At 32.5% G+C, this 15946-nt stretch overlaps 2 protein-coding genes across 2 annotated transcripts in view; both read right to left on the minus strand.

The window, feature by feature from the left end:
* The window catches only part of HELRODRAFT_102482 (hypothetical protein), a 19914-nt gene extending 15314 nt beyond the window's left edge, over positions 1-4600 (minus strand). Inside the window, exons 1-8 of the mRNA XM_009027880.1 lie at positions 4561-4600; positions 4113-4301; positions 3413-3472; positions 3246-3354; positions 2596-2646; positions 1471-1556; positions 553-678; positions 173-341 (exon numbers count right to left, since the gene is read on the minus strand). Coding sequence (XP_009026128.1) covers positions 173-341; positions 553-678; positions 1471-1556; positions 2596-2646; positions 3246-3354; positions 3413-3472; positions 4113-4271 — 760 coding nt within the window. The 5' untranslated portion in view covers positions 4272-4301; positions 4561-4600. The remainder of the gene's footprint in view (positions 1-172; positions 342-552; positions 679-1470; positions 1557-2595; positions 2647-3245; positions 3355-3412; positions 3473-4112; positions 4302-4560) is intronic.
* Positions 4601-8434: 3834 nt separating this feature from the next.
* HELRODRAFT_193489 (hypothetical protein) lies at positions 8435-15394 on the minus strand. Its single transcript, XM_009027881.1, has 14 exons — positions 15318-15394; positions 14748-15209; positions 14262-14678; positions 13755-13892; positions 13387-13664; positions 13175-13298; positions 13030-13086; positions 10333-10504; positions 10202-10235; positions 9954-10058; positions 9410-9461; positions 8900-9177; positions 8723-8798; positions 8435-8583 (listed from the first exon to the last, which is right to left on the minus strand). Exons 2-14 carry the CDS (start codon positions 15172-15174, stop codon positions 8555-8557), a joined length of 2187 nt encoding a protein of 728 aa, XP_009026129.1. The 5' UTR covers positions 15175-15209; positions 15318-15394; the 3' UTR covers positions 8435-8554.
* Between the last annotated feature and the right edge of the window lie 552 nt (positions 15395-15946).

A 15946-nucleotide genomic window follows, 5' to 3' on the forward strand; every position in this document is an offset into this window, starting at 1 on the left:
CCGTTATCAACATAGTTATCAACATCATCATCATCAGCATCAACAAACATCATCATCATCACTCTTATCATCCCCATCATACTTAACATCCTACTTATCATCATCATCAGCAGCAGCATCATTATTATCACCATCATCATCATCATCAACATCCCCACAACACAACCACCACCTCCACTATCTTTCCCGCAGAAACTAATCAGCCATGGCAAGTGGTTGTACTGTGGGTCGGTCGATTGGTGGAAGTTGCCCTGCCAGAGTTCGATGACCTTTGACCTCACGTGGTCCAGCACGAAGTTCACGAGGTCATGTCTCGTTTTTGTAGAGTAGTATTTTTCTCTCTGTCGGCATGTTCAAAATTGAAAATTGGTCGCCTGATCATCATCGATTTTTAAATTACAATCATCATCATAATTTGCATCAACAACTACCATACCCAGCAAACAATAGATCGTAGATCTTCATAGTCCACCCTCACAAAATTCTTTCAACACCGCAACCACTATTACCACCATCATCATCCTCACCCTCCTCACCATCACCACCACAGACCTCCGGATAGAGTAGCAGTGTGGGATAGGACCTGATGCCCTTCTGTCTGCACAGCTGTCCATCATCCTCACAGTTCACCGCCCCCATCCGCACCACTCCCACCAGCTCGCGTGCCACCTCCCGCCACTTTCAACGTTCACGGGGTGGTCATGGTAGTTTAAAAAACAATGTAAATAATAAAAAAATAATGATGATAATAAACTTTTGCTACTTTTTTAAACTTTTAAATTGCCAAAATCATAATAAAAAAATAAAAATTATAACAAGAAAATAATAAGTTTTGCATAATATAAATTATTCGTTCTAATTTTTAAATTTTTATTTAAGTTATTAATGCCCTTTAACTGCTTGCTTCGTTCAATGCTGATATGATGGTATAATGATTGCCTGGCTGGTTAGCTCAGACGGTAGAAGTGCCATGTCTAGCGTCGTTGTCATTGCGCGCTGACCTGGTTCGAATACTACCAGTCCACAACTAACTCAAACTCAGCCATCCTTGCGCGTGTGGGGCGAGTGTGGAAAGATTGATTATAAAAAAGGAATGGTGTGCACTTCACAGAGCTGGATGATGTAGGACAAAAAACGATGACGACTCATTACATGATGACGCGGTGAGATGAAGCAGGATGATGTAAGTTGAACATGTGGTGTATATGATGATGTCGTATATGATGGATACAATGGCGTGGCGATACAGCTTACATTATGACAAGATAACGTGATATTATATGCATGATATGATGATATGTACAACATGATAATAGGGTGACATGTCGAGATGATACCGCATAATAATATTACCACGATATGATGATAGTATCACCACTTCCCACATACGATGATAAGTATGACATGATAACAGGATGACAGGATGATGATATCAGGCAATGATGATAAGACAGGATTAGATGCACTTACGGTGGGTGCTAGGTCGTGGCAGTGCGAACAGTGCGGCGAGTAAAAGTTGATGAACCACATGTCATTTGTGCCCTCAACCAAAACGTCTGCCAACAAAATGATACACTACAGTAACTACATATAAATGCATGATATGATATGTATATATTAACAAATATTATATATATGTATATATATATTATATATATATATATATATATATATAGTATACAGTATTGTCTAGAAATTGTTAAATTAATAGTTTCTTTAAACAACGCAGCAAAGTTCTTCGGCAAAGTTTTTTAGCTGGTATCGTATTCTTCATCTTTGATGTTGTCGTTCCTTTGACAAAGATTTTAACGTTTTTATATATATATATTTTTACAATATTCTATAAATTCTACCAAATGTTTGGCGTTAATATGTTTGTAGTTCGTTTTTATAGTAATTTATAGAATATTTTAAAAATTATGGTCTATTACCAACATATATACACACACACACACATATATATATATATATACATTGTTGAATATTTATAATCAGATGTCTTTGTTCTAGGAGTATTGATTCGGCTAGTCGGTTGTCATTGTAATGTAATATTTCAACATTGTGGTCCAAGATTTGTCTAGTAATATTTATATATGCTACTTTTTTGTTTTTTGCGTTGTATTATTTTATGAATCTTGAGAAAAATCGAAAAGTTAAATTGGAAGTTAACTAATGCCGAACATGCTGTAATTTTCATCAATAATCATAAATATAAATATATATATATATATACATTATACATATATATAGATTGAACACCGAAGATGGTATATACCAAAAAAAGCTTTACATTAAAGCTATATATATATATATATATATATATATATATATATATAACCGTACAATAATAGATATTGTGTGAATTCTACCGAATTGTTGTCATTAACCAATTTAAAATTTGTCTTTTCAATTTTTGTTACTAGAATTTTCTGGAAATAGTTCAATTTATTAAAAAGAGAATTAATATCCAAATTCATCTTGCAGATAGGTCTATTTCGATTTTTTTACATGCCATCTAAATATGATACATTATTAACATTATTAAATATGATACATTATTAAACAAACAATCCTCGTTTACATCATCTCACTAACCATAATCTGATCTGCTGAGTGTTATGATTTCTGGGTCGTCATCATAAATTCCTGCAATCAGCAAAAAATCATCAAACATTACGAAAACATTTGTCTGTGGATATTATGAAAATTTGCAAGCAGCATGAACACGCTGAACAACATTTGAGAATATCGTGAACAACATTTGTGAACATCATGAACAACATTTGAGAACATCCCGAACAACATTTGAGAACATCCCGAACAACATTTGTGAACATCATGAACAACATTTGTGAACATCATGTCAGTGAGGTGCATAGGAAATTAGGATATGGTTCAGTTACTAAACGTTTTTCAGTTTTTATTTATTTTTTTATTCATGGACTGTCGATAATAGTTTTGTTAAAATTATCAACAAACTGAGCAGAACTTGTCTGGCAGTGATTGCTGGTGCCTCTCTGACAGTGAAAACCTCAAAACTGATGTCGGTTCATTATTAGTGTATCTGGTATGTACCAGATGCAGCACTCAACTGAACCAAGCACTCATTTGGATGTTAATTTTCCTTAAGGCTGAACTCAACTATGATGATGATGGCGAGTCGTAACCTTGAGCAGGATATTTCATTTGATCAAAAGTATAATTGAAAGTAAAGGAAAATAATTGATCATCAAAGTGCAGATAACCAAATTGCTGGTTGTAGAAGCTCCAACTTTGATAGCCCCCCCCTGATGGACCCCCTTCTTTCAGCCCCTCTTCTCCATGCAAGTCGTACTTTTTTCTCAAATCATCGTCCTAGAATTGAAACCATAATTATTTGATATAAACAAAGCTAACAATAATGTAGATCTACTTTTAAAACTTCGTATGCTCTGTTCAGTCTGATGAACTTTTCATGGGCATCTGGATCATCCTGCAAATTAATCAATCATCAACTGATCAATCAGTCAGTCAATCAATCAGTCAGTTAGTTAATCAGTCAATCAAATGATTGGTTTTGGTAGCCTATAACGTTTTAAAGCTCCAAGTACTTTATTATGTTTATTGTTTAAAAGTAAATTTTCAAGCAAATTTCATTGAAATCTAAACAAACACATTTTTAATATTGTAGAACCTAGCTAGACCCTTAGCCTAATCTTATCATTTTAAGAGTTAGAGTAAGGAATAATTTTTTATAGATTTATGACAAAAACTTGAAAGGAGCTTTGCAGTGTTTTTCACCAACACAACACAATTCTTCATTTTCATGACAAGTCATGCAGTTTTCAGTTAGAAAAATTTAACATTACAAAAACTATTTTAGAAAATTCAAGTTTTTGGTGTATATTGTGTTGTATAGTATGTATAACTATAAGATTATGACACAACTATGTTTCAAGTATGTATGTATTATATGGCATTATACTTTGAAACATTTTAAACATACCATTAGTACATTGATATTCATTACATTGTACAATGTACATTGATTAGTACATTGATATTCATTACACTTGACTTTCTACTTAATTAGTTAAATAAATAAGAAAAACAAAAAAAGCAAAAAAAGGTACTCTATTTTTATCAGGGTGCATTGTGAGGGCGAGTTTTTTAAAAGCCTTCCTAATTTCGACAGTGCTGGCCTGCCTGTTAACTTCCAGCATGTCGTAGAAATCATTTTTGTCAGCTGCTAATGCCAACAGCATGGCACTACTAAACTGCAGTACCACCATGACCCATGTTGAGTGGGATGATGAAGAAAGCCTCATCTGAAAGTAACAAAAATATTGTAGCAAGTAGGTACTAAAAATTAAATAAACATTAAAAATTAACTCAACATAAATTAATTAATTATTAATAAATATATTAATTAATTAATTTTAAATTTTAATTAATTATTATTTTAAAATAAATTTATTTCAAATATTAATTTTATATTTTTAATTTAAAATTTTATTGATTTCCTATTATTACTAAAAATAATTTAAAATATTTATAACAATTAAAACATGAATTTGTAACTTTTATAATTTTAATTTAATCAATAATTTGGTTAGTTGGTTGGATACAGAATAAACACTTGTTCGGCTAAAAGTTAAAGCCACGTTAGAATAAAATAGTGATATGCTTTTAACTTTATAATTTTTAAAAGTGCACGACGCGTTGCAACGCATTGGATCAAATATGTAGATATATTCTAAGATATATATTCTAAGAGATGCAACTTTACTATAGCATAACAGAACGATTTTCATAGTGATCCAAGACTGAGTCTGCGACAGGACCACTTGAAGATTTTTAATGTCCTATTTTGTCAAGTCCGTTCGGCTATACGTACATAAGAAAATGCATGCATGAAATATTATAAACCAATTAAAAAATAATTAAAATGAATAACATTTAAAAAAAATAAATACTTATTAATAAACTATAAAAATGTAAAAATTGTAAAATTTGATGAGTTTGATAATGAAGAATAATTCAATAGTTCATGGAATGAAAAGAATGAGACTAGACTCTAAAGCTCACTGAAAATGCGCGAGATATAAATAAGATTTAAGACGATGAAAAGCAGTTAGAGACTTTAAAGTACGAAGCTTACATATATTGTAAAAGTTTAGTTCAAAATATGCAGAATCAAAGAAGTCTTTATTTCTAAAAGACGTTCTCGATTTTAAAAACAATCCATCAGTGGAAGATCTAAGACCTTAGTGAACGAACAGATCTACAATCAGGCTCTAAATAATCATGACAAAGATCATTAACATTTAATGGCTAACAGAAAAATTGTAAATATAATTTGTTGTTTAATACAAAGCCAATGTCTTATTCAGAATGTCGGAATCGGTTGAAAAATATCCGACTCCGACGCCGGCCTCTCAGAAAATTTCGACTCCGATTTCAGGTAAAATTTTTTGACTCCCGACACCGACTTTCGACTCTGGGTTCTAGATCCCAGAAAAAATTGAAAAAATTTTTTCAACTTGTGCATCATAATTTTACTTAAGTACCTCTGCTAAATGAAAAATGCTTTAATAAACTGTAAACAATTAAAATCAGTCAATATAGCAGTTTTGCTTAGCAAAATTACTTTATATTTTTGTTTCAAAACATACGGAAAGAAAATTATGAGATGTAATTTACATTATTAGCCTTTATAATCATTATTAAAGATGATTGCATATCTCTACACATATTTTTCTTATAGTGAGCATAACCTTAGAAAAATATTTTTTGAATAAAAATAAATTCAGAGTCGGAGTTGGATGAAAAATATCCGACTTTGGATGTTTAAAATTTAAAGAAATTAAGGAAATACATCCGCTGCAACCTCTAACTCCCTAGGTTTTCATTAGGGGACAACATTAGCAAGGTTTTGAACTGTACAATCGCTTGGAAAATTTCATTAATTTCTACATATGCGTTTCGCCTCTTGTTCATTTCAAAAATTAAATTATCTACAATTACTAAAAATGTGTTTACACGAAAGTTTTCCCGAATACTGAACGCTATCTCATTGTCTGTTGATTCGTCATAATGCCGTTTTTGTTTTCTTAATGGCTGTACCTTCTAGTCATCAACTAACGATCGGACTTTTTTTAAATTTTTTCTAAAGATTTTTTAAGGATTTTTTCTTAGATCTGTTTCTGAGAGATTTGAACAACTTTAAAAATGAATTGTATGTTTCATTTATAGACAATAGATCAATGTCTAATTCTTGAAGTTAAGCGTTAGATTTGTTCAGATATTCTAAAATGAAAACCCATAACTCGAAAAAACTCATCGATTTTCTTCCTGCTATCCAAATCCGTTTTGTTTTTAAATTCTTTGTCTTTAGACAATTTTGCATATTGATTCCACTTAATCTTTTTCAACCATCGTTCATTTTTACCATTTTTTTTGAAACTACAAATTTGGCGTTGACTCGACAAGAAGGCGAATTTTAAAAAAAAGGTCCATCTAATTGAATGATCGGCTTATCGGTTTATCAAAACGAGTGACATTTTTTATTTGATTTTTTATGAGTTTAAATTAATTAAAATTGAAAACCATTATTTTTGTGTGAAGTAAAAATTTCAATAATACTTTTTATTTATCATGAATATTTTTCAATCAATGGTTAACAGAATTTGCCGTCCCTTACAATGCCTCAAAGTGCCTATTTTGCCTGTGCGTAAATCCGCCACTGCCGGCCGGAACGTAGAGTAACGTAATTAATCCGGCCGGATTTGATAAAAATTTCAAGGGTGAGATTTTCAGAACTGCTTCTGTAGGTACGGTTGGCCAGTACGGGTGCATCAAGTAGATCATCTCTGAACACGACCAAGGTGCATTATTTTGCACACCTTACTCGTTCTAGACTTGACGCGTTCCGTCTCTTATGGGACTCATCAGTAGCCCGAGAACTGGCCAACTGTGCCTGCAGAAGCAGGTCCGAAATTCTCACACTTCATATAGATACTTACTTACTTGTGGATTCAAATCGACCCACCATATATAAGAAAACGGGTACAGGTACATGTTCCTACATGCACATCATAATAGTCACAGATGTGCAAATGCACATAAGCATGAATAAACTTATTTATTTAGTTTTCATTTACGATTGAAAACTAATCATATAGACCAATACAAAAAGAATATTTCCAAAAGCATAGATAAAAATTTAGCCTGAATAATAAAATATTATCAGAGGAGTCATATGTAGTAGTTATCATTCAATATCGAAACATTCAGTTGCATCAAATATTGAGATAGAAAAAAACGTTTAACATTTTGATTGCGTCTGTATTATTGGCCATTTTTATTTGCCAAAACTTATGCAACTTTTAAAACGAAATAACGAGAATAATTATGTAATTAAAAATTTTAGTTGACATTTAAATCGATCTTTTGACATTTTGACATCAATGGAGGCAAGCCGACCATATAACCCGACTGCATTTTAACGGACGGAAAATGATATTTTGTTAAAGTCTTTTTGCTGACAACTATGCGTAACGTATAAAAAAAAATTATTAAAATCTTTATTGAAGTACACACTGAAGTTTTATTTGTCAAACAGTTGAACGCTAAATCCAGGTTTTATTTTATTAAGATTTATTTAAAATAATCAGAGTTATGCTATGATTCCTGGAATCGAAGACATATTTTTCTAGGTCCTTGAAAATTTTACAATAATGATTTTGGTCAGCAAATGACATGAAATATTATAGGAAAGTCGTGGAGAAGTTTTACGACGTTCTTGAAGAATGTTGCCAACACGTGATAATTGCTTGGTCGGTACATTAAAATACGTATATATTCGTATATTAAATTTATTTTACATAAATTTACTTGGTAAAGGCTATTCGTAATAAATACAATAATAAAATAATTTTTATTTTGAGCTTATTAAACAGAAGCTTTTATTTTTTCTATGTTTTAAGTGAGTATTTATTTTGCGTTGGTGTGTGCAGAGAGTGGCTGGCATGATGTCATGGTGTGTTGTCGCAAGCGAGCACCAAACATTTTGCAAATGCTTATGAGTTTTTGATATTTCTGTAATTAATAATTTTACCTTAATTAATTGCACAAAAACATCAAATGTTAGTAACACATGCACTTGGATAGCATAGTTTGATGTAATTAAAAAAAAATTAATCTCATACACACACATTTTTGTTAGTGTCATATTTGTAACATACAAAACGCAGGCATTTTGTAGAATTTTTAAAATTATGGAATTTGACCTGGAGAAGTTGCGGAGAAAGACCTAACGCATCATCATAACAGATGCAAATTTTAAAGCTTGAAATCGATATTGATGAGCATAAGATTCATTTTGAAATAGAAATTTCATAAATAAAAATCTGGCGATAACACTTTTATAACGATTTGTGAAAAAATAAGCAGATTAAAATTTTCAAATAATCATTTTATTACCGAATAAAATTACAATTAAATATGTTAAAGTTTTAATTTTAAACAATTTAGTTAATTCACAAAATTATGCAGTGTTCAAAATTCAAGAGTTTTAAAACGGCAAGCCCGAAGTGTAGGTGCCTGTTAAAAAATGGGTTGTTAACTTAGAGGCTCCATGTTTGAATTATTCATTGTCTTTAAGAAAGGAAAAAACAAATCTTAAAAATTAATTCAAACTTAAATAAAAGTTCTTAATTAGAAAGAAAGTTGAGTTAATAACCTGCTACGCATTCCTGGCAGCCACAAGATGTGTACTGGTAAATCTTAACACGTTTACTTTCTGATGCACAATTTACCTTCGTGAAAATAAAATAAAATTTATTTGAACTCAAATGTTCTTCAACCGTAAAAAGATTAATAGATTTTTTAAAGAAAAAAGTTTGAAAGCATTATTTACATCAAATAATTTCCATTCCCCAGTGAGTCCTCTGCAACATTTGCACAATCCGTGGTGGACGATCGGATCATCTCCCTCAGAGCTTTCTTCGAAGTAGATGGCGCTCTCGTCAAAACTGTCGCCACAACTTCCTCTGCAGGATGACAGCGAGATGGCTTCGTTCGATGTGCACACGCTTCCATCTTTCAGTGGAATGCTCAGGTTGACGTACTTCTGCTCTACAGAACATGTCTCAATCGGAGTTGGCAAAGTTGTTCCTCGTGTCTCTGCGGTGGTTCCTTCGTCAATGATTGTACGAATGTTTAAGTTATTGAAACATAAAATGAAAAGCTATACAAAATTTTTAAATATTAAAAAGTAGAAGCTTGGTTTTATAAAAAAATAATAGTTATAAGTTTATCTAGACAATAACAAATGCAACATGTTCAATACAAAATAAAAGTTTTTTGATCAGTTTCAATCAATTTAAGCTAAACTGCTGTTAATGCACTTATCATTTAAATGACTCACCGACTCCCGCGCAAGAACAACAATCTGGATATTGACCAAACGTAACTTCACCCTGTCGAAAACAACGTGGAGGATGTTTACATGCTGTCAATTTTGTTATAATTTCATCTTCTTCAAAAAAATAAAACAATGCACATATGAGCATACACAAAATAGCGGAAACAAAAAAATTAATAGAACAAAAATTTTAATATGATGTTAGTTATTTTTGCCTTTGTTACTGAAAAAAGGTTTTTAGACTTATTTTGGACATCTGATAAAATGATTTATAAAACGGAATATAAATGAGTTAGCAAGGATAGACACTGATGGAATTGCTTCCCCCGGATTGCCTGCTCTCACAACGCACATATAGTCAAGGAACGTACTACTTCTGTAGTTTACGTCCTGACCGAGTGTGCTGTTGATCAATAGTATTAATAACAAATATCAGCTGGAAAACATAATGTCTCAAATTTCAGTTTATCTACTAGACTTGTGCTAGGTTTTTATGCATGAATATGTTACAATGTGAACTGTTTAAAACTTCAAACATCCCACTAACAGGTCCGCATTGACAGGCGCTGCTCCTGTTGTACACAACTTCATTGCCCGAAGCATCACAGTATGAGACCAAACACGTCTCTTCATTTGAGGTGCTGTTTTTCAACTGATATTTGAGTAATGAAATATGTATAAATTGTATTTACTTAACCACAAGACAGCATAATGTTTAAAATCAATAATAAAAAACATGAATGATTGTAACACGATTAATAAATGTTTATAAAAGTACAAATCTGAACAAATTACTGTGCAGGTAAACTCGTTGTTGTCATCGCATGTACTGTAAATCGAAATTTAAAACATTTAATATTTCAAAAAAATTTCATTCAGAATAGTTTTTTTTACTATTTTGGACAAAATTAATAGCAAACCATTACCATTGATAACATCTGTTGACTATGACTTGAGAGTTTTTATCGATGCTATCACCGATGAATACGTATTCTTGATCACTCGTGGCTCCATGTTCACCATCCTTTTCAATGTATCCAACGGCTCCATTCGATATGAAGGCACTGATTTCCGGCAAAGTCTTCACTTGACAGAATTCTTAAAAATCAAATTGAGAAAGCTTTATTTACAAACTCGTATTTCGCCACTCGCGTTCAATCTCAGGCATTGCCTTTCAGGAATTCTGGGCGGCGTGATGGCCTAGTGGTTAAGGTCACCTGGTGCTGTTTCGTAATAACCGGGTTCGAATATGACAAAAAGATCTTCGCTTATCACATGCTTCAAGTGTGATGCGTCGTTTAGCATGTATTCATATACGATGCTGTTGATTCCCTTTGAACTTTGGAAGAGTGTAATTGACCTTTAAACCTTAAATTGACCTAGAACTGCTGTTCTCAATCAGATAACATGAGGAAAATCCATTTGTTCATTTAAAAATTATTGTACAAATCATATAAATTAAGAGTTTTTCAATTTTCAGCCAATGCAATTTGTTGAATATTGGGGCGACGTGATCATACTTCAATACACCAACAACTAGTTTAACAGCTTCATTTTGTACAGACATTGACAAGCATTTATTAGAAATACTTCAAAATAAACTATTACAGTAGTTCAAACAAAAATGAACAAATGCATGAACTTGCCAATCATCGATAATGATAACATGTAAAAGTGTCATGTTGAACAAAGCTGGGGATTGTAAAACTAATTAAATGATCGTTACGTATTCACTTTAAACAAACAAAGAATTAGCATTGTAGAGGCATAGAATATATATACTTGAGCATTTGGCCACATACACAACGTATCCATTTGAACACCGAAGATGGTATAGGTATATACTAGGCCAACATTTGTTCAGCTTTCAACCGACATTTGTCCATCAAATACTCTGGTGCCGAATTATGCATACACTTGAACATTATTGTACAAACTTTAAAAATTATTTGTTTGTCGACAGTCAACCAATGAAGCTGAGCAAGAATCGGAGATACATGATAGAATTAATAAGCTCCATAAACAATTCTTGCAGCACGATTCTGAATAGACTAGCATTCCAGCAGATTTATCGGGTAAACCATAACACATACAGGTGCATACAATATTGTATGAATTCTATCAAATTGTTGGCATTAATCAATTTAAAGTTTGTCGTTTCAATTCTTACTAAATTAGGGTATTCACCATGCATAAACATAATACATCCACAAGTGTTGAAGAATAATTTTCAGAAAATTTTAGTGAAATAAATGAATTTCGATATTAATTCTATTTTTATTAAGTTGAATATTTTTTTGCAGCTTAACGGCGTTTCAGCACGATACGGCTATTTTAACGCCATGGGATCATTAGAAACTGATTATTTTTTCTGAAAAATAATAATGTAAAAAACTAAAAAACTTCAAATTCTGTTTATCAAATCTATCTCCTCCACAAATGAGATCAAGACTTCCTGACTTCTATTCTGGAAGAGCAGTTCTACATTTGATGGAACCCCGAGTTTCCTTCTGATCTGATCGTATCTTTCACATTCAGTTAATATATGCTGAATAGATAGTTTATGTCGCAGGCTTCACAATAAGATGGTTTTGTTTTGTTGAGGATTCAGGAATGTGTGCTTGTTGAGTGTCCTATTTTTAATCTAATGATAACAGACTGAAGATGACGATTTAAATAACTATTTTTGAGCTTTTTGTTATTTAATGATGGCATACTTAATTTTAAGAAATTTGATGTTTTATTCCACTCCTGCTGCAATTTTTCAAAAATAAGGTTGTTTGTTAAATTTTTTAAATCACTGGACGGAATTGGAACTCAAGATAACGGCATCGAATGAACTTGAGAAGCCATCTGATCTACCCTTTCATTTCTTTCAATTCCAATGTGGCTGGGGATCCACATTATAATTAATTTTTTGTTGCTATCCAGGATATTATGAATCTTATTTTGCATTAGAATTATTAATGAATTTAGAGGTTTGTATTGTTTCAGGGTATTATAAACTTATTTTTCTCTAATTTAATAATAAAGTTTAAAGCCAGGTCTATAGCAAGAACCTCTGCGGTGCATCTTGAAGCAGATCCTGGAAGGTGCATCATTAATCCATGAACATGTTTCCTTAAATTGAATAATTTCCAGAAAATTTTAATAAAATATTGAAAAGACCAACTTTAAATTGATTAATGCCAACAATTCGGAGAATTTTAGCGATGGTTCAGCATAGCATGTTGGTTTATTGTATGCACAAACCGGTATGCCTTACGTTTCATATAGAGGTACATAATAAAAGCACATGCAAACCGCAATTAGTAAGCTAGCTGGAAAAGATTGAAATAGAAAAATATTCCGTGTGATATCAATTTGACTGTAAAATAAAAGATGAATATAAAAAGAAAGGTAGTGATTCCGTTGTTATATTTCATTAAATTTGTAATTTCTTTTCAATTTGCAACATTGGTGTTAGTTACTTTCGGAAGAGAAATCTATTTAATGCAAGCGAGCTAGCAGTTTAACTCAATAAAATATAACGGCTTAACCTCAATGGTGAACGTTATAATAGCATATAATAACATACATTATAACGTGTGTGTATGATGCAGAGCATGTAAAACTCGACTAACTTGGTGTGCTAGCTACTGAGCCTGTTGTTACTTTCGACGTGGTTGTTTCACCGACGGCTTATAAATTGAATAATCAAAAAAACATCGTTTAATTTGTTATCATTCGTAAAAAAACTAAATGAGTATCAACCAAAATGCCACTGACTTGTGACTAAGATGCCACAAGACCAAATTGAAAGATCATCAACTGTTATCTGTTTAGTTGAATCGATTGATGAAAATTCAATTTTCACTCTGTTACCGCTTGACGGAGTTGAAACATCAATACTCTGCGAGTATAAATAGTTAATTAATTAATTATTTAAAAAAAACTAAAATAATAAAGTAATAAACGCAACACATATAAAAATCGGTTACCGATGTAGCAACTTGAGAATAAAATTGATTAGCTGGTTCGTTTGTTCCTGGCAAGTACACTAATATTTTAATCGAAGCAACGTTCGTCAACGTTCCAATCTCAACATTCATCAACTGTTGCAGAGTAGACAAATTAAATTCAATGGCAGCAACTGCCACACCATCGAAGATTATTTTTCTTAAGTCATTTGATGCCAGTGAAGGATCAGAAATGTAGGTTGTGCTTGTAGATTCAAGTGCATTTGTCACTTTGCAAATTGTCGTTTTTGTTGCCACGGCTAGAAAAATGTTTTTATCAAAAATACAAATTCAGCTGAGATATATTATATTAAGCTGTTTTATGCAAAAGGTTTAAAAAAATTTCTAACAAATTATTGGTAGAGTTGTCAATCTTGGAATTAGAGTAGTTTTACTGCTAACTTTCACAGAAGTTGAACCTTGCAATGTGGATTGTTCAATAACAAGTCCGGGTGTATAAGATGTTGTAGGAGATGTTGCTACAACTCCTGAATTTAATTAAGTAACAAAAAAAATCTAAATGATTTAAAAAGCACCATATCATTTTTTCACTAAACGACCCGTTGTCGTTTGTCCTGGTTGCGTTAATTGATTAATAATAAATACCAAAAACAAAATCTAAACAAAATATAATTATGAAAAATATTTTATTTTTGTTATCTATAAAAACCTTGCAATGTGGATTGTTCAATAACAAGTCCGGGTGTATAAGATGTTGTAGGAGATGTTGCTACAACTCCTAAATTTAATTAAGTAACAAAAAAAGTCTAAATGATTTAAAAAGCACCATATCATTTTTTCACTTAATTGTAAAAATATTTTAAATGAAAATATTACTAATGACATAAAAATATTACTAGTTGTTGTTGGAATAGCTAGTGTAGTAACTGCTTCGGCGCATGTCATTATCTGCAAATCTTCAATTTTAACTTGCTGGTTCGTACGAGTACTTGCCGTTAATTCAATAGTTTTTACATTTGGAAAATTAGTTATGTAATCGAAGTAGCCATCAGAATTTGGTGATTTAACGTCTGTCCAGATTTCGCCATTGTTTGCGTCGTAAAATATTATAATTATGTCAATTATATTCTCTGAGTGAAAGTTTATTCGCATAACTGTTTTTGGATTGGAAGCAGTTATTTTAATGACGTTAACATCACTTTCGATTGGGAAGACATATTCATGCTCTGATTCATCATATGCAGCAGTTGGCGTTGTTGAAGTTTGAACCGCTCGTTCGTCCATAAGATTATTCACCGAGCATTGGCTCACTGCTGAAATGATGCAAATATTTGATTTGCTAAAAAAATGATAGCTCAAAAAATTAATGTGCTAGAACTAACTTGTTGACGATTTGGGCTTTTGAGTCGTTACAGGGTGTTGAGTAGTAGAAGCAGGAATAGTCGTTCCTTCGAGACAGGTGAAAATTTCTAAATTTTCAATCTTGAGGTTTTCATTAGAATTTTTAGCCGTTAAATCTAAAGTGATGGTTCCAACATTTGAATAACCGCTGTTAACGTTCAGATTTCCATCACCCTGAAGAACAGATTCAATCTTTTCGACAGTGTCACCATTTGGCGTTTTGTATACAATATTAACAGACTTTATATTTTTGGAACTAAAAACAATTTTTTGTACAAATTTTGACTTTTCTGCAATAAATTCTATTTGGGGAATTCCTTTGTCGCTAGGAAACACAAACGTGTTTTTTGACGATCCGTCCAATAAATCAATGTTCGTATTATAAGTAACTGCTTGATCTGCCATCATATCAGTAAGTTGGCACAAAATCGGGATCGTTGTGGCTAAGAAAAAAATAGATAAAGAAGGAAATGGTGAAATGAAACTATTAAAAATATTTTTAATTTCAACTACTACCGTAAAAATGTGAACATTTTAATAAAAAAAAAAACTTTTTTCCAGCTCTTTAATAGGTCCAACTGACTGACTTGGGGTTGTCGTTTCAATGGGACCCGTTGTCGTTTGTCCTGGTTGCGTTGCTTGAGTGCCGGCTGTCGTTGATTCTGGCACTGGCGGCGTCGTCGTTTCCACGACTGGCCCGGTCGAGCCAGTGGGAACGGCGGTAAATGGAGCTGTCGTAATTTTTCGAACCTCTCCGCAGGTCCATACCTGCAGCTCGTCAATCTTCACCTCTGGCGCCAACCCACCAGTCGTTGTAAGGTTCACCGTTACAGTTCTTATGGCCGGTGGCCAGTTTTCTACTACGTAATTAACCTTTCCCTATAGTAGCAAAAATAATTTAAATAATCATTATCAGAGCAGATAACAAACGACTGTATAGAAAAGAAAAGAATATTACGCACTTCTTCATCCGGAGTCTCTACATCGCCGGGTACGGGACGGCCATCTGCAGTTTCTGCAGAAATAACAACTTTCTCGACGACTTTTGGTTCTACCATAAATTCGACTCTCATTACCGTCTTTCCTGCTTCTCCAAATGATACCACGAAAGAGGGTTCGATGCTTTGCGCGTATAACGAACGTTGATTTATCTTCGATCGGATTTCCTGGATGCGATGCA

Source organism: Helobdella robusta, assembly GCF_000326865.2.
Source record: "Helobdella robusta unplaced genomic scaffold HELROscaffold_51, whole genome shotgun sequence".
NCBI classification, from domain to species: domain Eukaryota; kingdom Metazoa; phylum Annelida; class Clitellata; order Rhynchobdellida; family Glossiphoniidae; genus Helobdella; species Helobdella robusta.